Raw genomic sequence first — 26,220 nt, 5'->3', positions numbered from 1 at the left:
AAACCCCATCATTTATGAATTTACTGCATTGTTTCCTCGTCATCAGTGACAGATGAGCAAAGTTTACAAAACTTCAGCAAAAAAAAGACTTGGTGTAAGTTCAGCCATGGAAGCTGAGTCCGTCTGTGACTGTCCCAGGTTACCGACGGACAGGCGGACGAAACGTTGCTTTTAGAAAACTGCCAGTGTTGCCAAGTGAGTGCACCGATCGGTTTGTCATTTATGTCGTGCGCCACTGGGTGTCAGGTTTGATATGAACCTGTTGATGCTAGCAGCCATAGTGACACTAATGCTACACGTAGTGTGATGCTTCCTCCTGAGCTGCGCATCCCTGCCCTGAGAGAGCACAAAGACCTCTGTGTGCAGTCACGTGGTGTGATATGGCTACACCGCGACGCGGGGCCACCACACAACTTCCGCAGCCCCAGATTTTGGTTCCAGACCATGCAAACCTTGGGGTTCCACTGGCTTTGCCTCCGCTGCGTTCCTGCTACGCCGCTGTTCACGTCGGCCTTCCTCACAGCTGCCTCGCCCACCGACAGCATTTCAGATGCGCTGCATTTTTTCCCAGCTGGTTTTGTGAACTTGCTGAGATTCTGCTTCTTAAATCGTTCCCTGCGTCCTACCAAGTGTGTGTAGAGAACATGCTGCTGTATTTTACAAATTGACGGAGTGTCCGCAGCATCAGTGTGACCAGGTTGTGTCTGAGCAGCTTGAGGCACCCTCAGGCTGCCACAGTGGGACTGTAACACCGCTCAGCCCCACCTGCTGGAACGGGTGGTGCGTCTGCCCTCAGGTCAGAGGTCACTAAGAACAGAGCTGAAAATGTGGGTGAGGTGAACCTCTCTGTAGAGAACCGCTGCGTGGATCAATGTCTGGATTCTACAAATGTACAATATGTTTTGTCAGATTATTCATTTCTAATCAGCTGATGCTGTGTGGGGCTCACTCCAAAACCAACTCTGATGCTACCGATGACAATTGATTCATCTGCTCCACCCATCCATTTTCTATACCTCTTATCCATCAAGGGTCGGGGGGGGGGGCATGATTCATCTGTTTTGTTAGCAAAACTAGAGAAAAGCTAAATGTTAGCTGAAAAGGTCAGTGGGTCGAACAGATGGTTCTGCATCTTTGCCACTTTCACATTTCAATTTTTCCATCATTTTGATGAAATGCAATGAACTGAAATGTATTTTCTCCAACTATTAATTTTGACTACAGCAATTCTTCCTGCCGGCATCACACTGGATGTGATGCACCCACCCTCCTCCACTCGTCACATTAATGAGCGACAGTTGTCTACTTGTGAACTCGGCCTATGGCTGCCTTCCATGGCGGCTGAACATGCGTGTACTCGATAGAAGAGCAGATATCAGTGGGGCCTAAACATCGTCTGCATTGACAAATCAGCCTCAGGGTTTCCCAGCTGATCAAGGCTTAACCACCACATCCTTACGGTTCTGTTTGTCCGCTCACCAAATGGCCAATGAAATACAAATCGCTCAAGCTACTCAATAGATCACCACTGGGTCTATTTTTTGGCTGGTGAATGATGCTCGACTACCATCCGCTTGCATATTTCACCAGCATTTGGCTGATGGCTGCTGCTAATTTTGTGCCCTGATCCCAGGCACACGTAGCCTGCTGGCACAAATCCACCTGAGACAGCATAGACTAAATATACTCCGTCACTAATGAGTATGGTTCACAGCACATGTGCAGTTCTGTGTATGAGCAGGTCCACATTGTCGGAGCTAACCTGCCAGGAAGCAGAGATCCACACAGACCTTAACTTTACGCTGAGCCGCCTCTCAGGCGGTGGTGAAGAGGGCAAGTGGAACACCGTGAAGGCCTCTTCAGTAGTCCTCGTCTTCTTCGCGTCGCTGGTGTCACTGGCGGTTTCTCTCCAGATGGTTGTTTATCGTAACACGTAGTATGATTACTTGTTTTTATTGGTCAAAGCTTGGAAAATATTTATATACAAGCAAATTTCAGCTGTTGAGAACAACAGCACCAGTTTTTTTCCCGTCGGCGTCGTAGCGTGAACATCACCCCCAGTGACAGCTGCAGCAGGTGTGTGCTGCTGGACTCCTGGCTGTCGTACACACTGTAAAGACCTGTACAAGCCTTGTTGTGCATGGCTGAATGGGCCACTAGATGAGATGAGCTCACCTCTGAACTGTCAGATGGAAAGGTCAGTGTCTCTGCTAACAGCGACCCTGAGGCTAGTGTGTCCTGAGCCTGACACGTCAGGTCTGGTGTGGGTTCTTATCACCGGAGTTATTTTGGTGATTGCTACCCAGGTGGTAGGATGATTAATTTCACACCACGTAGAAAAAGATTTGAGCGTTTGAGATATCTCAAGTATGATGTCATCATATGTGGTTAGTGTGACTGCTACATGACTTCAGGAACAAGCCTGGTATTCTGTCAGAAAAGCTGCATCCAACTTAGCTTTGCTGCATTTTCTCACTGAAGCTTTTGAGTCAAACACACATTCCACACTGTTACAAAGAAATAGTTGTTAAATCCTGTGTGTTACCACCAGCGCTGCATAGTGTTTGGCATGTCTGAACCTAAAAACAGAAACCCTTGTCACTGGGCCCCAGCGCACCGCGACCAGAGCCTGCCATCTGCTGGCTTCACGTGGCAGCATTTCTAGCGTGGGAGAAAATCCTGTTCATGTCCACAGTCACGTGATGTACGAGCATCCCGCTGAAGGATTTGTGTCGTCCTGTTTTTAGCCCCTCAGGAAATCTTTATCAAATCTGTTTCCAAGATCAAACGTTAATGACAACGGCGCCGTCCGACTCGGTGTATCTTACATCAACGAACTCAACTGCTAATTCAACAGGTGTAGTTTACAACCCTCAGCTGTCTCCTCCAGCGCCACACATCCCTCCTCTAGACCCTCAGACACACACACACACACACACACACACACACACACACACACACCCCCAAAACAGAAAATCCTGTTCCAGTTGTTTGGCTTGTCTGAACCAGGAGAAGCTACGGTACATCCTGCCTGGCCCCTGTTCCCAAGAGGACGACTCATGTTGGCGAATTGGCATTGGCTGTGTGTGGTGGCCACATATGAGTGCAGCGCTGTCTAGCTGCCTTAAGACGTGACACAGTAAATAATGATGAAGGACATCCAGCTATTTGTTCTGTCTTTGCTGCATGTGGCTGTTCAGTACAAGAAGAAGACAAGTTTATTTGATGAATGGTGTCTGGCTGTGAATACAGCCGGAAACCGAGAGTTTGGGATACTTCGGAACTCAGCCGAGAGGGACGAGGGCGAGCCAACAAGTGACGGCACAGGAGGGTAGGCTAGCGTGTTCCAGTTTATGTCATCTCAAGCTATCAAACAAATCATCTTATGGATGGAAATGTCCTACAGTCTGTGGAGAAGCATGGTGAGGGTTTCACCCTGGGATGGTGATCGTTGCGATGGCTTTCACCAATCAGTTTTTAGAGGAAAAACTGCAGATTAGCCCATGTATGATCATTAGTTGCAGCTCTGCACTGGGGCAACATGTACCCACCTGACGTAGCTGCCACGAGGTTTGCATGAAATCTGGCTGTGCCAAATTTGAGTTCAAACAAAAGTCGTGGGTAACGTTTTAGTGCACTGTTGCTGACAGCAGAACATCAGCTCTAGAACAAGAACGTGGCTTTGTCTTATGAAAAGAACCGACAGCGACGTTGAACTGGTTCAATCAATGGTGGTGTACCAGAGTGAAGGGGGACACATGTAGCGCCATGGCGGTGCCGGCTGAGGAGGGAGGAGAGGGTCAGATGGACAATTTGGACAGTTAATATTTTTGTCTATGAAATTTGATGTCTGTGAATCCTGCTCTCTCCCAAAAACTGGTCCCAGTGTGTGATCCTGACCCAGGTAACACAGGGATCCATGTTATCTTTGATATGTGTGCTAGCAATGAACAGGAGGAGTTCAGGCTTCGCTTCATGCATGGATGCTGTGTTGAACATGAATCAATCCTGTCCACTTCTTTGAGGGCTGAGGAGTGGTTGGTCTCTCAGCCTGCAGATACGCAGCAGTAGCTCAGTAGTTAGCTTCATGCTAGATAGCTTTAGCTGACGAGCAACGGGCTGCTAACTTGGCTTGCATCACCCTACAATGAACAGGCGGGGTCTCAAGTTGTGAGCTGGTTATGTGGAACAGGACGGTATGGATCCGTTTCATTGGTACCATTGGCACCTTTTCACACTGGGAGCACAAATACCAGCGTATTTCTCAACCAGCTTTCTGACCTGTACTGCTACAGCTTTAGATCTCAGGTGAAAGCTCCACTCCGCCCTCTGCAGTCGGCCCACCACCCCCACCACTGGGACTACTCATAGTCTTTGATGTCTATAGTCCATCATGCCATCATGGGGGGTGGGTGTCGCATCTCCGCCATCTCCTGGAGCGGGCAGGCCACAGTTTGTCTGGCTGGGTGGCACAGGAGCGCCAGGCCAGCAGCAGGATGCTGAAAATACCGTTGACCTCCCTCCTCACCAGACAGGTTCAGTTCTGGACTCACCTCCATCCAACAGAGACGTCGCTCAGCTTCTCCATCGACAAAACCCACCTTTCATTCTCCCTGACAAGTTGTTGGTTTGACTTATAATTTTGACATCGTACATAATGAATCGTTCAAGTTTATCCCTTTAAATTGACATGTAATGAGAGCGTTCGTACCATGAGCTTGACTACGCTGATGTTCTAATGATGTCTCCGTCCCTCCGTTAGAAACCCTGAAGCACATTTGCCTGCTCGGCGTCTTATTTGCTTTTCTTTTATGTTCCTCTCAAACCTTCGGACAAAACCTGTGTGTTTCCCCGGGCAGACACACCCACTTCCAGTAACGGGACAGTGAAGAGTCCAGCGTCGGCTGTAGAGCCCTGCTGGAGGTACGCGCCTCCAAGTCTGTGAGGGTGGGGATTGAGACTGGGATTGGGATCGGGATAGTGATTGGGACTGGGACTGGGATTGGGATCGGGATAGTGATTGGGACTGGGACTGGGACTGGGACTGGGACTGGGATTGGGATCAGGATAGTGATTGGGATTGGGATCGGGATAGTGATTGGGACTGGGACTGGGACTGGGATTGGGATCGGGATAGTGATTGGGACTGGGACTGGGACTGGGACTGGGACTGGGATTGGGATCAGGATAGTGATTGGGACTGGGACTGGGATTGGGATCGGGATAGTGATTGGGACTGGGACTGGGACTGGGACTGGGATTGGGATCGGGATAGTGATTGGGACTGGGACTGGGACTGGGATAGGAACTGGGATTGGGATCTCTCTCTCTCTCTTTCTCTCTCACTCTCACCCTCTCACTGTATGAGCGAGTGAAGGTCTTGAGATCTCAAGGAATCGACCTCGATCAGATTCCGTCTCCACCAGGATTAAGACTAAGAAGCCTCTGTCTTCAACCGTCCAGTGACAGCAGACGGACTGTATTGATTGGACCTGATTTTTTTTCCTGTTTCATATTTGTGTCTGAAATAGCTTGTGAAGGTCTAGAGTCAAGATATGAGGTTTGTGCGGATCATGTCATCATCACCAGTCCAGAGATCAGCAGCATCATGCGTGAGCAGCCAAGTCTGTCGTCGACTTGGAGCTCTGAGTTTCAGTCGCTGCTTGGACAGTGAGTGTCAGCAGCAGGACACTGAGAGATTATGTCTTGGTGCTGGATGGAAGTGGAGTGAGTGATGGCTGGTGTTGCTGCTGCACTGTTGGGACCACAGTCAGTGTTTGTCACACACAAACATGACTCTCCTTGTGTTGTGCTGAATTTAGTCCAGTGATAGTTAGTGGGCTGCTGCTGTGACTGGGATCTGTGTATTATCTCTACAGCTATCTTCCTGTGTGTGTGTGTGTGTGTGTGTGTGTGTGTGTGTGTGTGTGTGTGTGAGAGAGAGAGAGAGAGAGAGAGAGAGAGAGAGAGAGAGAGAACTCTGATCATCCAGCTTCAGTGCACTTGATGTACATCTCGTGTAGCAACAGCAGGACGGTAGGAAACAGAGTCAATGCAGGAACCCAAACAAACACTGAACTCCACGTACAACGACATGATGTTTTATCATAAACCCTTTAATGTTCATATACTGCTTAACAACGTAAGTAGGGGGGCTGTGTCTTCTGTTTGATCGTCAATCCCATCAGGGATGTCATGGAGGGTCTCAGGCTAACACCCAGAGCTGTTGTCAGCCGCCGTGTGTATCTGGATGTGTTAAATAAGACTGTGGCTATCCAAGAGTCCTCTGGTCGTCCAGACTGTCCCTCCTGCTCAGTGTCAGATCATAAAAGACTGCATAGAAACATGTCTTTTATAGGTTTTTTTCTCTCATTTGCAAAAATGTATGAAAACTTGTGTTTCTATTATAAAGTTTGTCCGTTTCTAGCTTTCCTCATTTTTATTAGACAGTCTGGGTGACTCAATTCGAGGTGAGAAGTGACTTTTGAAATCCCGAAGAAAAGAAAAGAAAAGCTAAAATTCTTTTTTGTTTTGTCAGAAACTTTGAATCATGTCAAAAGCGAGTATCCTGCATGGAACTGTGAGCTGAGTGCATCATCACACCCCCAACAGAAACAAGATAACTGCACATTTTAAGTCTCAGAGTTTAAGCTCTTCCAGTTGTTATGAGTTGATTATTTTTTCCTTGACTGAAAGAAATGTTCTTTGAAAATTACCAAATTTTGTGTGAGAAATAAACAAACGTGTTCCACAGTATTTGATGCAGAACACTCATCTCATGGGTTCCCCTTCTTCCTCACTGAAGCCTTTATCAAACACGGATGTGAAGGGTTTCTGTGCAGTCGGAACTCAGAGATGAACTGCTGTCGGTTCCCTCGGAGGGATTCTGGCAGAAACAGTCCGGTGTCTTATGATCTAGCAACTTGTTGGGAGCAGGAAGCACCAGTTCCCGACTGCTCCGTGTGCTGACGTGCTGCCTGGAGTGACTCCTCTGTGTTGCCCTAAATACTGTTGCATCATTGTGCATCTACACAACAGTGTTGGGGAGTTGAATCTATTGGCAAGGAAGCAGAAGATGGATGAACAGTAAGCAGTTGTCTGATAGAAGGCTGGGGGTGAGGGATGGAGACGTGCACGGATGGAAACATGGAAGACAGAATGCAGAATCAGAGATTGCAAGGTTTGACGAAACAGGAAAGATGATGAAGGAAGGGGGAGGAGAGAGTGGATGTAAGGTAGGGAAGGGCGGGTTGGGTTGCTAGGGGAGAGTATATCAGACTGCTGCTGAGAGCTGGGCCTGCTATTGGAAGCTACTTGCTTAGCAGGAGAAAGGCGGAAGAGGAGGGAGAGAAGTAGCTAATGAGTATTGTGGGCTGGTTGCTGAGACAGCACTGGGTTTATTTATAGAGCGCTGGCCAGCCAGCCCTTAGATACCAGCAGCGAATCAGCTGATGGGGAAAGAGGGGGCCCCAACCAATGGCGAGGCAAGAAGGGGGATGCCAGAGTGAGGAAGTTCTGTGAGTGCTTCTCAGTCTCTTAAAGAGACGGTGCCGATTTCTCAGTACTAGGCAGATATTCTCTCTCTGCAGCAGTGTCATGTCTGTAAGCAGGCCAGGACCCAGAGCACCACAACTGTCCCAGCCGGCTACGGTGATTGGATAAGGCTTTCTCTACCTTTTCACACCGACGGAAAACCAGAACTCAACATGCACACACAGAGGTTCAGAGCTGCTGAATAGAGCTCTGTTAACAAGCTCAGGCAACCATTTGGGAAAAGTACTGATGGGAAGTGCTTCCACTGTATCTGGAAGAAAATAGTGACAAAGAACTTCTAAAGGCAGATCCTCTTCTTGCACGGCCCCCTTCAACGTTATTAAGTTGTCTTGATACATAAATATAGAGATTGGGCCACCCTGAACCCCACTGACGACCAACTACCTGTTTAGACAACAGTTGTTGAAACAGGATCTCAACGTTTCAACCTGGGTTCCCCTCTTGATGCAAATCTAGAGCTGCCACTGATGTGGACGGTTCCTGAAGGCCCCCCCAGTGTAGCCTGCTTTACTTGTTCTCTCCCGGTGAATATCCCTGCTGTAGTGCCTCACTCCTACAATCTGCTCTTTCATCTGATTGATAGAAACCTCGCTATGTTTTGATGTGCTGTATGTGGCGCCGCGCCGCTGCAGAGGCCTCGCACCTATGTGCACATACCCAGATCAAGAGGAGGACGTGACCCTCCAATGACATTTCTGCCCGGTTGCTGGTTGGAGCCACTGGCTGCATGAGAGCCGGGAGGATGCTGAGCTGCGTCTGTGCCTGATGACGTTGCATTTACACAAACTTCTACATTGTTGATGAGTAAGAAAAGGAATTTTACAGGACGACATGAATGTGGGTGACATTAATGCACATGTTGACATGCAGTTTGTTTTCGTGCCACCTGAGTTTGTCCAAGAAGACCACAGTTGAAGGCTTTGTGCTGGTCTAAGGTCTCAGTTCCAAGGCTATTGAGAAACAACACAAGGGGCAAACAGTGTATGTGTGAGACCTGAGTGTGAGAGCGGGGTGGCAGAGCCAGGAGTGCTGTCAGTGCTTCTGAGCCCCTTCAAGGCCCTTGAAGCAGGAGCTGTAGCCTTCATTTTCACATATTTGGTGGACCAGCAGAAACAGGAGGCGGGGGAGGGGTTTATCACTGGTAGTGATTGGCATGTACACTAGCCAGTAGCATGGAATGTGCAGGAGGCCCCCAGCGTGATCGAGCAGGAGCACCAGGGACTCATACTGGCTAAACTGGCTACTTCTGGTTAGCTGTCTGCTAATGTGTATAAATGATTTAATGTGGTGTCGCTTCAGACTTTCCAAATATTAAATGGAGGGATGTGTAAACGAAGAGAACATGTTGGGCTGTTGGTGATGTCGGTGAGCATGTGCCTCATGGGATATTGGCTACATATATTATATATATTAGACATATATCACATCAAATACACGATGAAGGCAAGCCAGTGTAGTTCTCCAGTAAAAAGAGACTAATCCAGAATCAGTATGTAGACAGTAAACCTCTACGAACTGATGAGTAATGACATGTACCAGCAGAACCAGCTTTGAGACCAGGCCGTCACCCACGGTCAAACTCCCAGTATTCCTCCAGCAGCAGGCGGAAACATGCTTGCCTCTCTGAAAACTTGGTGAAACATTTTGCAGTACATGTGAAGGGGAGCCAGAGCAGGGTCTCGTCCTCCTCCAGCATCAGCAGCCTTATTTAGGAGTATTTGTGAACACGGGTTTCCTTGTTGTTGTTGATGTTTCCTACCAGGTGAACAGAGACGCTTCAAAACAGTTCTCCTCTCATGTTCTATTCTGAGAGCTTCCATCACTCTGTCCAGCAACTGGAGGATGGGATGTGGATGAGCCAATCCCTGTCCGTCATAAGCAAATGCAGCCATCATTAATTTTGCAGCAAGCCTAGCTGTACACTAGCCTACACCCATCCTGTTGGGAAGCTGCTAGCTCACTTGCTATGTGAGGCTGCAGTACCCCAACAGAAGGTCATAGAGCAGCTGACCTGCAAACCCTTCTGATCAGCTTGAGATACTTGTTGGTTGCTGGATGTTTTTCGTTTTCTACTCATTGCTGAAAGCTGCAGGAGGCGTCCAGTGAGAAGACTCATGTGTCGGCACATTGCACAGCCTTCAGCTGTCCGACCTGTTGAAGATCACGCGGCCATATTTGCTCTCAGCAGCAGTAGCCAGGCGTCAGAGCAGGTCGAGGGTGTTGAACGCTGTGACTGACGGTTGTGGTTGAGTAACTCCAACCATTTAAAGCACAACCTCCCATGTTTTTGACCTCCTTGTTTTCTTCTCTTCTTTCTCTTCTTCTTCTATTTGATAGAATTTATCAACAAAGAGAAACCTTTACAGTGGCAGTGATTCTATCAAGAATGTTGAATTCGAGTCACAGTGTGTGAACATGGTTGCCTATACATGTTATTATTACACATTAATACAGACTTCATTTTGCTCTCGGAGGTGCAGTGTTGATGTGCTCATGTTGGTAGCAGCAGGCTGCTGGCGCTGCTCGTCTTTACGGTGTTTCAAGCGTGATTGTGCAGATGGTGGTATCCAGCTCCTCCTCTCGATTTACAGTATCGTGCCCTACGAGCAAAAAGACATTGGAATGTAAAGTTGAGTGCACCCACATTCCCCTCAGGGGTCGTCCACCTGGAGAATAGCTAGCAGCCCTTGTTGTGTAGAAGGGGCCGATGCTAACAGTCAGATCTGAGGAGCGCGACCTCAGACTGATGAGCCACTCCGGGATGTGCTGAGAGTGGTAGGCCTCTATAAACACACCCAGTCAGAAGTTTTCAGAGCAAGGTTCTTAAAGCCGGCTCTGATGAGCCCCCCTTCTATTCTGAAGGCCACGTCACTGCACCGGAAGGAGTTCTGTCGGCATGTTCTCAAATCTTGGGAATAGTCCAGTTTAGAAAACAGTAAAGGTTTTTTTTTAAAAAAATACACAACAACAGATTCCTGATTGATTCCATTACTGTCAACACACATTGAATGTCAAGTCTTTGAGTCCTGGTCACATCCTTTTTCATACAAAGTCACCAATTTACAGGTGTGTCAGATCTGGAAAGAAATGGTTTGTGTGATGCTGTAAGGAGAACGGCGCCAAACTGGAGCCAGCTCGGAAATACGGCCAACGTGAACGTAACAGTCATGGCTTCTGTCACGGTCGATGGCTGTCTATGAGACACTGTGGTGTAAATACGGAGCAGCAGTAGAGCACCAAAGAAACTTGTGCATGTTGAATGATGGGAAGGTTGGGGGTTTCCTTTCTGATTCTCTCTCTCTCTTTCTCAGGTGTAAGCAGCTCAGGATGTCCGCCCACCTCCTCCTCCTCCTCCTCCTCCTCCTCCTCCTCCTCCACTGCCCAGGGCTTCTCCCTCGCTGAGCCAGCCATGACCAGCCAGCACACACATACACACCCCTCCTTCAGCTCCATCCACTCCATGGCCGAGCAGCAGCAGGTAAAACACACACTCACACACAGGAGCTGATCTATGGCTCACCTGTTGGACCTGTGGACGGTCGTAGCGATGCTGCAGACCTGATGTGTGTGTTGGACCTGAGCCGTGTGTCTGTATGGTAGTGAGTCGGAGTGATAGGAGCATGTTTGCAAGACCTCAAAATATACCTCCTTCTACTGAGTCTTTCTTCATTGATAAGTCGTTTTCATTCTCAGTCTCTAATTAGATCAGAAACCTGTAGGTGGGAAGGCAAGCAGCCAAGCAGCCTAAATCTGACCCACTTACCAAATAAGAATGACTAAAAATGACAGGGGTGTCAAAAAGTCGGTCTCCGTGGTAGAGCACAAACGTACAATATCTCCAACAAGCCAAAGTGGAAACTTGGATCTTTTACAAAAATAAAGCCGCATCTACTGCATTTGTGCAGTACAGTGTAGGATTCTGGGTAGGCCAGGAAAGGGTGCTAGCAACAACAAGCAAACAGGCTACAAGTGGGCTACGTGGCTACTATGGGGTTGCCATGCTTGCATTCTTCACAACCTGGTGGTGAAAACAGACAAAAGTAGCCCCTCACGCTGGATCCCATTCCATCAGTTACACCAAGTTACCACCGCACTCACAGAACGAGGCGTTCGATTGGTCCTAACAGTACCAGTGGGTGAGGCTATCTTGATTGTATGTGCTGTCCAGGCTAAATAGACAAGCACTGAACAGAATCAGTCTTCTCTGACGTGTGTGATATTTCTTCTAGCTTCAGTCGTCGTAGTGTGGAAACGGGTCGGAGCGTGGCCGGGTCACGGCCCAGTATTGTCCGGTGCGTTTGACCGTCAGCTGCCAGTTTTCTGTGAGTCGGTGGTGTTAAAGTCTGACAGCTGTGAATCAGACAGCGCAACTGTTAATAGTTGTATTGATTACCATGATAGCCAGTAGTATCTCGCTATAAAGGAAGGAGTACAATCGATGTCACACTTGTACAAGGAAGTGCAGTCTTGAGTGGGGATTCATTTTGACGAGCTCTTCTCATATTTTCACTCAAGTTATTTTTGTCTTACGCTTCCGAGTCTCTGAGTTCCCCTCTGCTCTCCACCTCAATGAGCATCAACACTTTTGTACTTATTACTGTTTCCTTTATTTGGAGAAAGAGTGATGTGAGCCGATTACCTGGGTAAGAAAGCAGGTGAGGTTAACTGGGGATGCTGGGAAGTGAACCCCTGAAGCCGGCTGTCCTGAACACTGAGGTTTCTGAGGTTTCGGGGCTGTCCAGTGTTGCTGCGCTTCCATACTGGGGAAGGAATGACCCTGGGGGTGTGCCCCACTCCCATCAGGCCCATCACACGTTTCCAACATGTCCCCTCGGCCCCAGTATGTCGGCCCCAGTATGCCGGCGTTGTTGATCTTCAGAAAGGAGTTCCAGTGTCATGAATGTGTTAATCAGCCTCGTCGGCGGTGAATCAGTCCAAAGCGCCGTCTCGCTCTGCTCTGGAGGAGCACCTGTTTGAGGGTTAAAGGTCAAATGCATGACAGATGTTTGAATTGAGGCACAGAATTTTCCACTGCCTTTTAATTTAGAGACAATATCAAGAAACCGCAAATCAGTCAGTCTCTGTCTCCTCGAACACACCAGAGGCCATAACATCGCTTCCCAAAGCTCCAGTTGGTAGAAGCTTATTTCTTGTTTTCATTCCTTTCATTCATGGTAGTGACCATCTGTCGGTCACATCCAACATGGCCGTTGTCTCAGTCGTTCGGGGCAGGGTGTGTGGTGTGTGTGTGATCACGTGTTGTGGTTCTCTGCAGGTGCTGTCTGATATGACCATACTCCAGCGGAGGATCCCCCCTAGTTTCAGAGACCCTGCCAGCGCCCCACTGAGGAAACTCTCTGTTGACCTCATCAAAACTTACAAGCACATCAATGAGGTACAGCTCACGCGGGGGTTCAGGGGCAGTTGTGTGTCTGCAGCAGGGTTCTGGGGTCAAGTCAGACTGGCTCCAGAGCAGTGGTGGAGTTACTGGCTGGGTTTGGATCGAGGCTGCAGTCTTCCTGAAGAAATCAACCAAAGTGAGATGTGGAAGAACACTTGCGGTGACCTCTGTGGTCAGCTGACCTCAGAGGTCACCGCGAGGGGCACTTCTGTCAGCATAGAAAAGATTCTCATTAGTCTATAGTCCTTTAAAATCAAACAACTTGAGGTGGACCAAACCACTGTGAACTGGTGATTGTTAGAGGTGCACGCACTTGACCAGGCTCCCGTCTCCTCACCTGTACCTCCCTCCAGGTGTACTATACTAAGAAGAAGCGGCGGGCCCAGCAGGTCCCTCCTGAAGACAGCAGCACCAAGAAGGAGAGAAAAGTCTACAACGACGGCTATGACGATGACAACTATGACTATATTGTCAAAAACGGAGAAAAGTGGCTGGACCGCTATGAGATAGACTCGCTGATTGGGAAGGGTTCCTTCGGACAGGTAATAGGCAGATCTGGGAACAGATCCCCTCAGTTCCTTCTTCAGGTGTCTGCATTGATCAGGACTGAACCAAACATGTTTGCGTCTAATTGTTTAATATCTTTGGTGGTTTGTCCAGTTAGGAACAGGTGACTGACAACCTGTCGATCTCCAACATGGCTGTTAGTTTTACAGCAGTAGTCAGGCGATTGTGCAGGACGTGTCTGGTTTCCAAACATCAGATGCATCTGTACATTGTACACAACAGCACCGCCTGGCCTCAGAGCCTCACGTGCTAGAACTGCCTTTGATCCTCGTCTCCATTAACCTCCATCAGAGCAGACGCTGTTGCTGACACTAATTCTATACTCGACGGTTCAAAGTCAGCATGCACTGGAAATTGAGTGAGCAGAGTGACAGTGAGGGATCGCCGGCTGATACAGGGTCTGTCCGCCGTCTGTGCAGGTGGTGAAGGCCTACGACCACCATGAGCAGGAGTGGGTTGCCATCAAGATCATTAAGAACAAAAAGGCGTTTCTAAACCAGGCACAGATTGAACTTCGCCTGCTGGAGCTCATGAACAAGCATGACACTGAGATGAAATATTACATAGGTAAGATGGACACCACACACACACACACACACACACACACACACACACACACACACACACACACACACGCATTACAATGGGCGGGGGGGGGGTCACTGGGCCACATAGAACCTGCTCCTGTTTCTGTGGGACGGTGCTCAGTGGAGCGCTCTGCTCCAGGACCTTGATTCCCCGGGATGAAGGAAACCCTGTTGGCTGCCCCACGGCTGCACAGGAGCACACAACAGTTTAACCCTCTGTTGACTCCAGCGGGGCCACAACGGTTCCATCCAGCAGCTGTCCTGGGCTCTCAAACCTGACCAGTCACATCACGCGCTGATAGTTAAAGGGGGGGGGGGGCTGTGAAGCCGCTTCTGTATCATATATGAGGGAATATCCTCTCTGTGCCACACGTGTGTGATTACACAGTTTGGCTACCGTGTAAAACTGTCTGGGTGGACACGAGCGGGTGGGAGAGGAAACGCGGTGAAGGGTTTGGAGTGCTGTTAAAGTAGAAGAGTTCAATGTAAATGCAGGCAATTTGTTACTTAAAACAATTACCAACCTATTATACTAAATAACATTTTGAACCAGCCTTCTCGAGGGTGGTGACAGTGTTCAGGCACTAAAGTGGCTCACTATGGAGCACCGGCCTCCTGCAAGCACCAAGGAGCCACTTAGCCGTGCTAGGACCTAAACACACACAGGAGCGTAGCAGGAGGAGGGAATAAGAATGAAAACCTCAGCCGACGCGTGAAGATGAGCTGATGCGTTCTGGGTTAGAAATAAATTGATTAAAATGACTTTAATATAATGTGTCTTCATGTGCTTGACCTGATTGTTGTTTCACTGTTTATCCTAACCTTCTTCCCTGTCTCCCATCTGTGTGTGTGCGCGTGTTGATATATGTGTGTGTGTGTGTGTGTGTGTGTGTGTGTGTGTGTGTGTGTGTATCTGTCTCTGTGCAGTCCACCTGAAGCGTCACTTTATGTTTAGGAACCATCTTTGTTTGGTGTTTGAGTTGTTGAGCTACAACCTGTACGATCTGCTGAGGAACACCAACTTCAGAGGAGTCTCCCTCAACCTCACCAGGAAATTCGCACAGCAGCTCTGTACAGGTGGGCCTGCTCAAACATGAACGCGTGAATTCCTTTGGAGTTTGTGACAGTTCATTCTGTCAGCTGTAGTCCGTAGAATATTAAACTCATGGTACAGCAGAGGCTTGTGTGTTGTCGCCATCATGCCGGGACGATGCAGTTTGGTAAACCGGAAGTCATTCCTATGGACCGCGTGTGGCGGGACCAGGTCCTCGGACAGGCGTCTATAATCTCATAGTCGACGTCTGACCGCTCTTGGGCTTCACTTCTTCACCAACATCAGCGGACGCTGTTGCCGCTCCCTGTAATCTGGGGCAGTCCTTGACCTCCAGTCCCTGTGGGCTGTTGAGCAACTGGCCGGTGTTGCCTCCGTTGCCTGAAGCTCAACAAGATTTGCAGTTAAAAATCTGTTGGTTTGATTTTTTTAACCCAAAAATCTCCACAAAGAGCAGACACAGCTCCTCTCTCAGGGACGAGCTCTACTGGATCAACTCGCTCTCCTCCGTCTTGTCCTTCTTTCCTTGTCGCTGGCCACTACTCTTCACGGTTATCACGGTACATGAAAAATAAACATTACGAGAGAAGATCAGTTCTGCTGGTGTGGGTGGGGTTCATGTCCGGCTCTCCCTCCCATCTTTCTTCAGTTGAGTCTTTGGTGGTTCTCTTCACCACGGACACTGACATCATGGAGCATGAGATGAGGGGAAGCCGGCGCTGGGTTGCTGTTGGGCCAGAGTCTTATCAGTTTTACCTGTTTGGGTTTGTGCTTGAGACAGAAAGCAAGGAAGGCACTTGATTAGCATTCACGTTAGCCCGTAGCACTGAACCTGCATGACGCCCCCACCATGTGACAGCAAGTGACCCAGACTTGCACTAGTCAGCCCCGCCCCTGCTGGTTAGCCCCGCTATCAGTCAACCAATCTTTATTTATATCACGCCAGACCACAGCAAAAGCCACCTGAAGGCCCTTTACACAAAGAGCAGGTGGAGAACCTCAGATGGAGGAGACCCAGCGTTCCCTCTACTCACCTGAATGAAAATAACATGAAAGATTTTGGTCATGTGACCCTTCCCCATGTTTCCTGGGCAGACACCGTCATGCTGGTGAAACCAGGTATTTATCTGGTCATTTACAGCTGCTTCTTTGACAATGTAAGTTTTTGGGCTGCAGTTCGTCATGTGATGATGGGGGGGGGGGGGGGGGGGCAAAAAAGCCAGGGGAAGGATTTTCATTGAACACAAAATGAAGGCCCTCATCAAACCTGGAGTCAGTTTTGCAGTCCCAGTCTGACTGCAGCCACAGTCTCCAGACAGAGATCGTATAAACTGTCCATGTTCTCAAAGCAGAAGCTGCCTGTGCACCTCTCAGTGGTCAGGCTTCACTCAGAGGGTCCTGATGCTGCTGATGACAGGAATCTCCTCTGTGTCCTCAGCTTTATTATTCCTGGCCACTCCAGAGCTGTCAATCATCCACTGCGACTTGAAACCAGAGAACATCCTGCTGTGTAATCCCAAGAGATCTGCCATCAAGATAGTGGACTTCGGATCCTCCTGTCAGCTCGGACAGAGGGTGAGCCGCCGGGTCGAACACCTGGCAGAGAATCAACGCCCTAAAATCATCTTTACCTTCATGTTTGTTGATGTTTTTACAAACGCTGTGTATCCTTTCGTCATCTTTGTCTCTGTCGTCCTCTCCTCAGATCTATCAGTACATCCAGAGCAGGTTCTACCGCTCCCCAGAGGTTCTGTTGGGAATGCCGTACGACCTGGCCATCGATATGTGGTCTCTGGGTTGCATCCTGGTGGAGATGCACACAGGAGAGCCCCTCTTCAGCGGCTCCAATGAGGTAAGAGCTGGGTCCTGATCCAGTTTTAGTCCAGATTCACACCCACCCATATTTAGTCAGCACAGAGAGGGAGAGCTGAGTTGTCCTCATGTGGACATTACTGACCTTGGAGTCCGACCTCCCTCTGCCACCTGAGCTCTTGTTCTGTGTCGAACGAACCTCGAATTCTCAGGGGTGGGAAGGACGGAACAATGCCAGACTTGCACAGTACCATCATTGAAGATGTGATCATGTGACTTTTTTTTTTTTACTGTTCGGGGAACTTGAGAGTGTTAAAGCAAACCGGGGCAAATTAAAAGTGCTAATTTGTTGCCTGCCTGAAACACAGCGAGTCCACGAACTAGAGGGAGGAAACTGAGAAGCAGCCCATCACCTCTAGCTGAGCTCAGTTGAAGCTGGACACAGATCTCAGCTTCTGTGTGTCTCCAGTTAGTTCGGTGTCCAGGAGCGTGGACGGTGTTCTAGCACAGTGGGCCCAGCTTTTTGCTAACACACCTTCCATCCAGAATCGGAGTTTCCTCTTCTTCTTTTCCAGCATGCTGGGGGCAAATACCAGACCCAAACCAGTTAAAGTATGAGCTTTAAGAACTCAGCAGAGATCATCAACAAGACAATAGGTGACTGTGTGTGTGTGTGTGTGTGTGTGTGTGTGTGTGTGTGTGTGTGTGTGTGTGTGTGTGTGTGTGTGTAGGTTGACCAGATGAATAAGATTGTGGAGGTTCTGGGGGTCCCACCTAGCCACATGCTGGATGCAGCTCCTAAAGCCAGGAAGTATTTTGACAAGCTGTCAGATGGTCTGTGGACAGTGAAGAAGAACAAGGACATCAAGAAGGTACCGGGTTTCTCTGTTCCACGTTTTTGATCACGTATCTTTACAAAGATATTGTTACTGTCAGGTTTTTTTATTTAGGAACGTTAAACTGCTTGAATTATGCTCCTGAAGAGCACTGAACCTAGGACAGTCTTAACATGAGCTCCTTAGTGGAGGTAAAGATTCCAGGACTTGAAACTACCTGAGGCCTGGTTTATGCTTCTGCGTTGCGGCGACGGCGTGGCGATGGCGTAGACCCTACGCCGTCATTGAGCATTTGAACTTCTGCGTTGAGGGAACGTGTTGCTCTGCAATTCACCGCCAAGCCACTAGGGGGTGTGGCTGTGTCTTTGTATGGTTTCGGGGGCTCTTGACAGATCCAAAACAAAACTATTTACAACAGAAAGTCCAGTGTTTTTCTTTGAACGACTGTTGGCTGTCACGAATCAAACTGTCAACTTTGAACATGACAAACATGGCTTCTTGTGGCCATTTTCTTCCAGAGACGCACATATTTGTCGCGGAGGTTCTTCCACCTCCGCTGCGTCTGAATAGCCAAGTAGTTCTGATGGTAGGTCTCAGAGCAGGTGGTAGGCTGTCCCAAACCACAACTGGCGTGAGTAGCGACCTACTTCTCAACCTAAATTCCAGCCTAAACACGCCCACATTGTAGGTCGGTTCAGGTGCATCCTACGGAGCAACCTATGGCCCACAATGCACCGCGGACTTCTTCTTTGTCCCCTAAAAACTTGTGGACCCTCAAGCCAAGTTAGCGCCACCAACAGTCTCCATTCTGATGAACACCAACATTTATAGTCGTTGTTGATGACTAAAGGTGCGTTCATGTGCTTAATAATAGAGAATGAGGGAAAGGTGCGTTCAGAGTGGAGTGCAGTACCACAGTCAGGCCAGCAGGTGGGGCTTTCATTGGTGCTGTCTACCTAATTGCGGTATCTGTGCTCTGCCAGCAGAGGTCGTGCTTCACCACCAATCTTAGGGTGTCTGAATGGTGCCGCCGTGTTCAGGCTGTAGGAGTAGGCTGTAGCGGTAGGTCGTAGCAGGAGGACGTAGGTTGGCACTTGGCAATTCGGACGCAGCCCTCTTCATGCATTCGGCAACCTTCTCTGAGCGGACCAATCACAGTCCTTGACGTTCACGTCACGACGCATCGACGCGACGCATAGTCAGGATTTTTTGGAGGTGCACGTCAGGCTACGGCGTAGGGTCTGCGTAGGGTCTGCGTAAGGGTTGACGTCAACAGCGTAAGTATGGCGCCGACACGACGCAGTAGCATAAACCAGGATTAAGAGTCCTGTGTCTGCTTTCTTTCTAATGGTCAGCAGGGGGCGACTCTACGAGTTGCAAAGAGAGGTCAATGTGAGACCAGCACAAACTCACCTGATGACCTCAGCAAACATTTAACTAACGATCTCCATCTCCAGCTGTGGGACTTCTTCAGTAATGCGGGGGGGTTCAGAGTGTGTGACTGTCAGGATAGAGGCGTAGCTTTCCTCCACCACGTCCAAATATGGTGACTTCTGGCTGTCGCAGAAGCCACATCCACTTCACCGATACAGTTTTTCTCCTTCATCGTGTTTATGGAAGATTATGGAGGTTTCTGAATTCATGTTTGCTCACGTGTGAGTGTGTGTGTGTTTTCCAGGAGTACAAGCCCCCAGCCACACGGCGTCTTCATGAGATTTTAGGTGTTGAAACTGGGGGTCCGGGGGGGCGGAGATCAGGGGAGCCAGGACACGCCCCCTGTGACTACCTGAAGTTTAAAGGTAAACCAGCCCTTTGGCCATTGGTTTGTGAAGATTGTGTTTCCAATTCAGTAGCCAGCAGTTGTACTTAGAGGAATAGACGAGTCCCCTAAACACCTGGTGTGACCTTCACAGGTAGGACAAATCCTGAGGCCTCCTTCTGATGCCGGCGAGCAGATATTATGATTATTATGTTATTATATTATGATGTCACTTCCTGTTGTGGCCTTATTGTATCCCCAGGCTCAGGTCAAAGTTTGCTGTTCTTCAAATAGAGGTTCTCCACTGCTTGAACTGTGAGGTGCCTCTGTCGTTCCGATGTAATTCCCACTTTTGGCAGCAGAGGCCACTGTTACCTTTGTTGATGGGGAGGGATTGACGGGCCTTTATCTTACTGGGTAATGGTGAGGGAGTTCCAGTGTGGCCAGTGCCAACACCAAGATCATTATTAATATTATTATAATTATTGTTGTCGTTTATTCACCAAGAAGCAGGTCATGTTTTTATTGACAGGTGTCATCGCTGTTGTGCTCTTGAAGAGAAACTAAGCTCAACTGGGGGGCAGCGAGGGCTGGACTGGAGGAGTGTGGCGTTGCTCCAAGGCTGTTTTCTCTGCAGTTCACACGCAAACCCCGTCTGTGTTGACTGCTGGATGAATTTAGAGTCAGCAGTCGAAATTTTTCAACTTAGCTTTTGAAAGTGAAGCAAACTAATGAGGTTGTAGGCAAAAATGATTTAATTTGGTGTCTAAACTATGTTTTTTAGGTTTAACAGTTGAAAATGTTTGCAGTGTGGAGGAAGATTTAATCAGAACCACAAGGGCACAAGATGGAGCTCAAACAAGAATGTTTGATTGTTATTACATTGTTATTGATCTGTGATTGCATCTCAAGATAGAATGAAGTGAAGAGTGAAGCTTTGCTGCCATCTGGTGGTCATTAGAGAACTACAGTACACTCCTACAAGCATGATAGCTAAGAACAGACACTCCAACCATGGACAGACACTCCAACCATGGACACTCCAACCATGGACAGACACTCCAACCATGGACAGACACTCCAACCATGGACACTCCAACCATGGACAGACACTCCAACCATGGACACTCCAACCATGGACAGACACTCCAACCATGGACACTCCAACCATGGACAGACACTCCAACCATGGACACTCCAACCATGGACAGACACTCCAACCATGGACAGACACTCCAACCATGGACACACCAACCATGGATACTCCAGCCATGGACAGACACTCCAACCATGGACACTCCAACCATGGACACTCCAACCATGGACAGACACTCCAACCATGGACAGACACTCCAACCATGGACACTCCAACCATGGACAGACACTCCAACCATGGACAGACACACCAACCATGGACACTCCAACCATGGACAGACACTCCAACCATGGACAGATGAACATGAAGGGAGCACAGATTTGTCTTCAAGCATTCTTCCAAGTGCCTTGATGGGACAGAGTGAGACGGCTCATGCTGGTAGTGTCCCTGTAGCCTGGATCCTCCTGTAGGACGCAGACCAGAGCAGCTGCCACAGAGATCACGTCCGTCTCACCTCCCCCTGCATCTGTTTTCATAACACTCACTGTTGTTGAAGGCTTCTGACATCCTGCGATCAAAACCAAATATCCTCATCTTGTCCTGATTGCTTCTCTTCCAGACCTGATCCTGCGCATGCTGGACTATGACCCTAAAAGCCGCATCACACCATTCTACGCCCTGCAGCACAATTTCTTCAAGAAGACCACAGATGAAGGAACCAACACCAGTTCATCGACATCCACCTCTCCTGCCATGGACCACTCCCATTCAACCTCCACTACTAGCTCTGTCTCTAGCTCTGGTAAACGCATGCACCACATCAACAATCTGGGCTCCCATCAGGGAACTTACAGTCATGTGACCTTCATCTGTTTTGTTTCCAGGTGGCTCAAGTGGTTCTTCCAATGACAACCGCAACTACCGCTACAGTAACCGCTACTACAACTCTGCTGTTACCCATTCAGACTACGAGATGACCAGCCCTCAGGTACACACTGACGAGCTCCTCATGCTGGAGTGTCCCTACAGCACAGCTTCCACCTGGAGCTTAGAAGAGGAAGTTTCAAGTTTCTACACAAAATCTTTTCCTCCACATCCACATGTTGGACACATTTCAGGTTACACACAAAACACGTATGACATTAAGAGGACTTGCCTGGAGCTACGGGTGGCAGCTGGAGCCTCTCCAGGTCTGGAGCCTCCTCCAGCAGCACCAGGATCTGGGATGAGGGGAGAAGAAGAGGAGTTAGTAACACGTATGAGGACAGGAGGAGGAGAGAGAAGCCCAGTGCATCATGGGAGATCCCAGCAGTCTGAGCCTATAGCAGCAGTCTAAGGGCCAGCCTAAGCAGTCCTGACTATAAGCCTGATCAACAAGGAGGTCTTAAGTCTGCTCTTAAACCTAGAGAGGGGGTCTGGGTCCTGGACTGAAACTGGGAGACGGTTCCACAGGAGGGGAGCCTGATAGCTGAAGGTTCTGGCTCCATTCTACTGTTAGAACTCTAGGAACCAGCAGGAACCCTGCATCCTGGGAGTGAAGGGTTCTAGCTGGATCATAGGGGACTAGGAGCTCTGTCAGGGATGAAGGAGCCTGATAGCTGAAGGTTCTGGCTCCATTCTACTGTTAGAACTCTAGGAACCAGCAGGAACCCTGCATCCTGGGAGTGAAGGGTTCTAGCTGGATCATAGGGGACTAGGAGCTCTGTCAGGGATGAAGGAGCCTGACTGTTGAGGACTTTGATGGTAGAAGAATTTATTTACCGACCAGAGTCAAAACGTTCCACCGCAGTGATCTGCCTAGAAACAAGAGCAGCGTTTGGTTACTGTAATCAGGACTGGAGCTGTTGCTGTTTTTTGAAGCAGCTTTGAGAGTTTCATTCTGATGAATCCGGAGCAGAAGTCAAATGTTTCCATCTTGTAGATCGACGCTAAGCTAACATGGCTCCATCTCTCGTTTGTGCTCTGTGGTCCATATTTACACAGCTCACTAATACAACTCATACACTCGTCCCCACTCTCGTTTTTTCATGACTCTCCCATCAGTTCTGCTGCATGTGCAGTGAAGGACCAGCTAGCAGGATCAACACAGATCCACCTGCTTGTTTTTTGAATTGGAGTTTCTTACATTCACACGTCGTACATCCTCCGTTTGTGCCTCCGACATGTCGACTGACGTCAGCAAACGAGGAGAATATCACTGACGCTCCGTACACGTCATTAGTGCTCCCGAGCCTGTGTCCTACAGCCTCGTGAGGTTCTCCTAGCGTTCCCTCCGTAGTTGATTCCCTTGTCCTGTAACACAGGATCAAACTAATGCTGCAGAACTCTGGAGGCTTGTAACATTTAGTCTGTCTGTTTGAGATGTTTGTAATATTTTGTCCTGCTAATCTCAGAGCACTAAACGAGCACTAGCATCAGATGATGGCGGTAGAATCAGGACAGTTCAACACCAACCACAGACTCCAAGCAGAAGCTCTCTTAAAGAGATTCTGTGACCTCCCGTCTTTGCAGGGCTGTTGCAGCTCTCAGCTCAGGCTCAGTCGGTCCGGTAGGTGAGTGAACACCAGCGGGACCCGCAAGTCTCCAGCGCTCAGAACTCATTTTCCTTCGTCTTGTTCCTCCTCCCTGTTTAGTGGAGGGTTGGTTCTGGTTGATGGATGATCCAGTCGGTCAGTCCTAGTTAGTGATGCACACGGGTACACACGCAAGTCTGATCATGTGAATCACGGCATTGTGATTCCAGCTGCATCCAACATCTTTGGTGGTCTGAGGAACGGACCCGCCTGTTCCTGACTGATATGAGCGAGCGAGTGAGTGAGTCAGTGAGGGAGTTAGTGTGTGAGGTAGTGAGTCAGTGAGTGAGGGAGTGAGTCAGTGAGCGAGTGATTGAGGGAGGGAGGGAGGGAGGGAGGGAGTGAATGAGTCAGTGAGGGAGGGAGGGAGTCAGTGAGGGAGTGAGTCAGTGAGCGAGTGAGTAAATGAGGGAGGGAGTGAGTGAGTCAGTGAGGGAGGGAGTGAGTCAGTGAGTGAGTGAGGGAGGGAGGGAGTGAGTGAGTCAGTGAGCGAGGGAGGGAGTGAGTGAGGGAGGGAGGGAGTGAGTCAGTGAGGGAGTGAGTCAGCGAGGGAGGGAGGGAGGGAGTCAGTGAGGGAGGGAGGGAGTGAGTCAGTGAGGGAGGGTGTGGGTAACTGAGGGAGGGAGGGAGTGAGTGAGTCAGGGAGGGAGGGAGTGAGTCAGTGAGCAAGAGAGTGAGCGAGGGAGTGAGTCAGTGAGTGAGTTAGTGAGTCTGTGAGGGAGGGAGGGAGTGAGGGAGTTAGTGAGTGAGCGAGGGAGTGAGGGGATGAGTTTGTCTCACCTGTGTGTGTTGGTTCCCCCCACCAGGCTCCCTCCCAGCAGCAGATGAGGATGTGGCCGGGCAGTGATGGTGGAGGTGGGGGTCAGGACCCAGCATACACCCAGTTGCTGCTCCACAAGCCGGCTCCCTCCCAACAACACCAGCGCCACTTCCTGGACCCGCCCCATCACCCCCACCCAACTTACTCCCACCACGGGAACGGTGGGCGTGGCCTGCGGCAGGGTGGACAGACGGGCATCGGAGGAGGGGGAGGCCAGCAGGGATCCTCGCCCCAGATGAGTGACAGCATGGATGTGGGCGTGTCCCTAGGGCTGCACCACCTGGGGGCGGTGTCTTCCATGGAGGCCTCTCAGTTTGGCTCTGCCTCCCTGCCCCTTGCTCTGCCAATTGGACTGTCCGCCTTCCGGACTCGGACGGCCCCCACCGCCCCAGGGCCACAAGCCCCCCCCCCTGAGGACTACTACCCTGCCTCCAACAACAATAACCCCGCTGCAGGGGGCAGAGGGAGGCCGGACTCAGACGAGGGGCCAGCCAACTCTTGATAAAACCTGAACCATGCCCTAAAGCCATACAATTTTAACTACAACTACACACAAACAGCCAGAGTTCAGAGACAAAGAGGTGAACTTTGTGCTGAAGGAGACAGTTTGTACTGCATGAGAGGAGGAGGAGGAAGGAGGAGGATGCTGGGAAACTCTCCTTTGATCCTGTTTTATTTTTGTTTTTTTGTCTTTTTTTTGTCTTTTGTTGCGACTGTAATTGGAAAGGAATGATTGTGACAAGTTTGTTTTTATTAATATTATTATTGTTGTTTAATATTATTTGATTTTTCTGTGGTTTGAGGAGTTGTGTGTTCTACTTGGTTGTTTGAGCCTGGAGAGGAGGAGGAGGATGAAGAGGAAAGAGCGGAGCCGTGCTTTTCTATTTCACTCCATGTGGAGGCTGTAAGTGGAAGGAGAGCACACGTTCATGTTCACACTGGTTAGTTTCAACTTTAGTACATTCATATTTGCAGCTTTTAGAGACGAGCAGTCTCACCCCCCCCCCCCACACACACACACACACACACACACAGATATACTGCTGCATCAAGAAGACAGAAGCCGGTTTCAACAGGAGAAAACGCCACCGTGTGTGTGATTCAGGACTCATGGATTCTCTCTCTGGTCTTTTCGACTTTTTCTTTGAGTTTGTGTCCTCCGTCTGTCGCTCTCCGCCTGGTTTATGACACGGGATGGAGAGCGGGAGGGAGGGAGGTGGAGGGAAGAGAAGGTGACAGGACACTGATGCCTTCCTGGCGCTCACAGGGATCTTCTCCTCATCCTCCCTCTCTCCCTGCTCTCCTCTTCCTCTCCTCCTTCTCCTGTTGTGTTTCTCCTCCAGACAGCTCCTCCTCTCTGTGCTGCTAATCACCATGACAACTGGTCCGGATTGCTGCTAAAGATCCAACACAGATCAATAAAGAAATAAAAAGAAATAGAAACAGAAATTAAAAAACTTTTTAACCCTTCTGCTTAAGAGAAAAGGATAAAGTAAGAACCACTGCATCTCAATGTATTTATTACTATTTAACAAGAAAAAACAAACTGAAAGTAACCCTTTTTTCTGCTCTTCTTTGTTTGGTTGCCTTCTTTCTGCAGGTGAGCTCTGATTGGCTATTGTAACAGTGACAGTAACTGGTGACATGGGAATGTCACCGGCTGTGGGGGCTGGGTGGAGGGGAGGGTTTGGGGCAAAATAAAGTTGGATATATAATAAGAATAAAGAGTATACTTTTGCACACCAAAGTCAAACAAACATCAGATCTCCGCTTTTCTTCCTACTAACCTGATCATGACCTCATGCCTTGTCAGGATGACGTTAGCCTGCAGCTCACATGCTGCTAACGCTCAGCTTCCACAGTGCCTTCACGCCTGCTTCAGCGTGCATCACAGGTCACATGACCCCTGGTCACCTGAAGGGTGAGAACTGACCCCATAAACAAAACAAAGGTCATCTGAAAGTAAAGGCACCGAATCCACTGTGCAACCAGGAACCGTGACTGGCTGTTGCTCTGGTCTGCATGAGCTGCCAGCCAATCAGGAGCCGGCTCTTCCCTGATTGGCAGAAAGACCCTGGCAGCAGCTCAGATTTAAAGGGGCCACGTCATGAGGAACTCACTTCTGTCGGTGTTTGTGTGTTTGATGTGCATTTGGGTCCCTGGT

The 26,220-nt window shown here is 49.3% G+C and overlaps 1 protein-coding gene and 1 long non-coding RNA gene across 4 annotated transcripts in view; one reads left to right on the top strand and one right to left on the bottom strand.

The window, feature by feature from the left end:
• dyrk1b (dual-specificity tyrosine-(Y)-phosphorylation regulated kinase 1B) overlaps positions 1-25,743 on the top strand; it is a 58,609-nt gene extending 32,866 nt beyond the window's left edge. For all 3 annotated transcript variants that reach the window (XM_086219285.1, XM_086219286.1, XM_086219284.1), the window contains exons 2-13: positions 10,866-11,032; positions 12,830-12,949; positions 13,309-13,497; positions 13,942-14,089; positions 15,037-15,186; positions 16,599-16,735; positions 16,866-17,012; positions 17,704-17,844; positions 19,487-19,607; positions 21,283-21,465; positions 21,548-21,651; positions 24,043-25,743. In XM_086219285.1, coding sequence (XP_086075411.1) covers positions 10,964-11,032; positions 12,830-12,949; positions 13,309-13,497; positions 13,942-14,089; positions 15,037-15,186; positions 16,599-16,735; positions 16,866-17,012; positions 17,704-17,844; positions 19,487-19,607; positions 21,283-21,465; positions 21,548-21,651; positions 24,043-24,558 — 2,025 coding nt within the window. In that variant the 5' untranslated portion in view covers positions 10,866-10,963 and the 3' untranslated portion in view covers positions 24,559-25,743. The remainder of the gene's footprint in view (positions 1-10,865; positions 11,033-12,829; positions 12,950-13,308; positions 13,498-13,941; positions 14,090-15,036; positions 15,187-16,598; positions 16,736-16,865; positions 17,013-17,703; positions 17,845-19,486; positions 19,608-21,282; positions 21,466-21,547; positions 21,652-24,042) is intronic.
• On the bottom strand, positions 21,846-22,907 carry LOC147253922 (uncharacterized). The gene is made up of 3 exons (XR_015118611.1): positions 22,789-22,907; positions 22,425-22,460; positions 21,846-21,883 (listed from the first exon to the last, which is right to left on the bottom strand). It is a non-coding gene; the product is annotated as an uncharacterized LOC147253922 (long non-coding RNA).
• Positions 25,744-26,220: the final 477 nt, after the last annotated feature.

This window comes from Aulostomus chinensis, chromosome 11 (assembly GCF_037954235.1).
Source record: "Aulostomus chinensis isolate RoL2024-O1b breed Wild chromosome 11, RoL_Achi_v1.0, whole genome shotgun sequence".
In the NCBI taxonomy this organism is placed as follows: domain Eukaryota; kingdom Metazoa; phylum Chordata; class Actinopteri; order Syngnathiformes; family Aulostomidae; genus Aulostomus; species Aulostomus chinensis.
The sequence above is the reverse complement of the archived record's forward strand: the minus strand, read 5'-3'. Positions and strand labels throughout refer to the sequence as shown.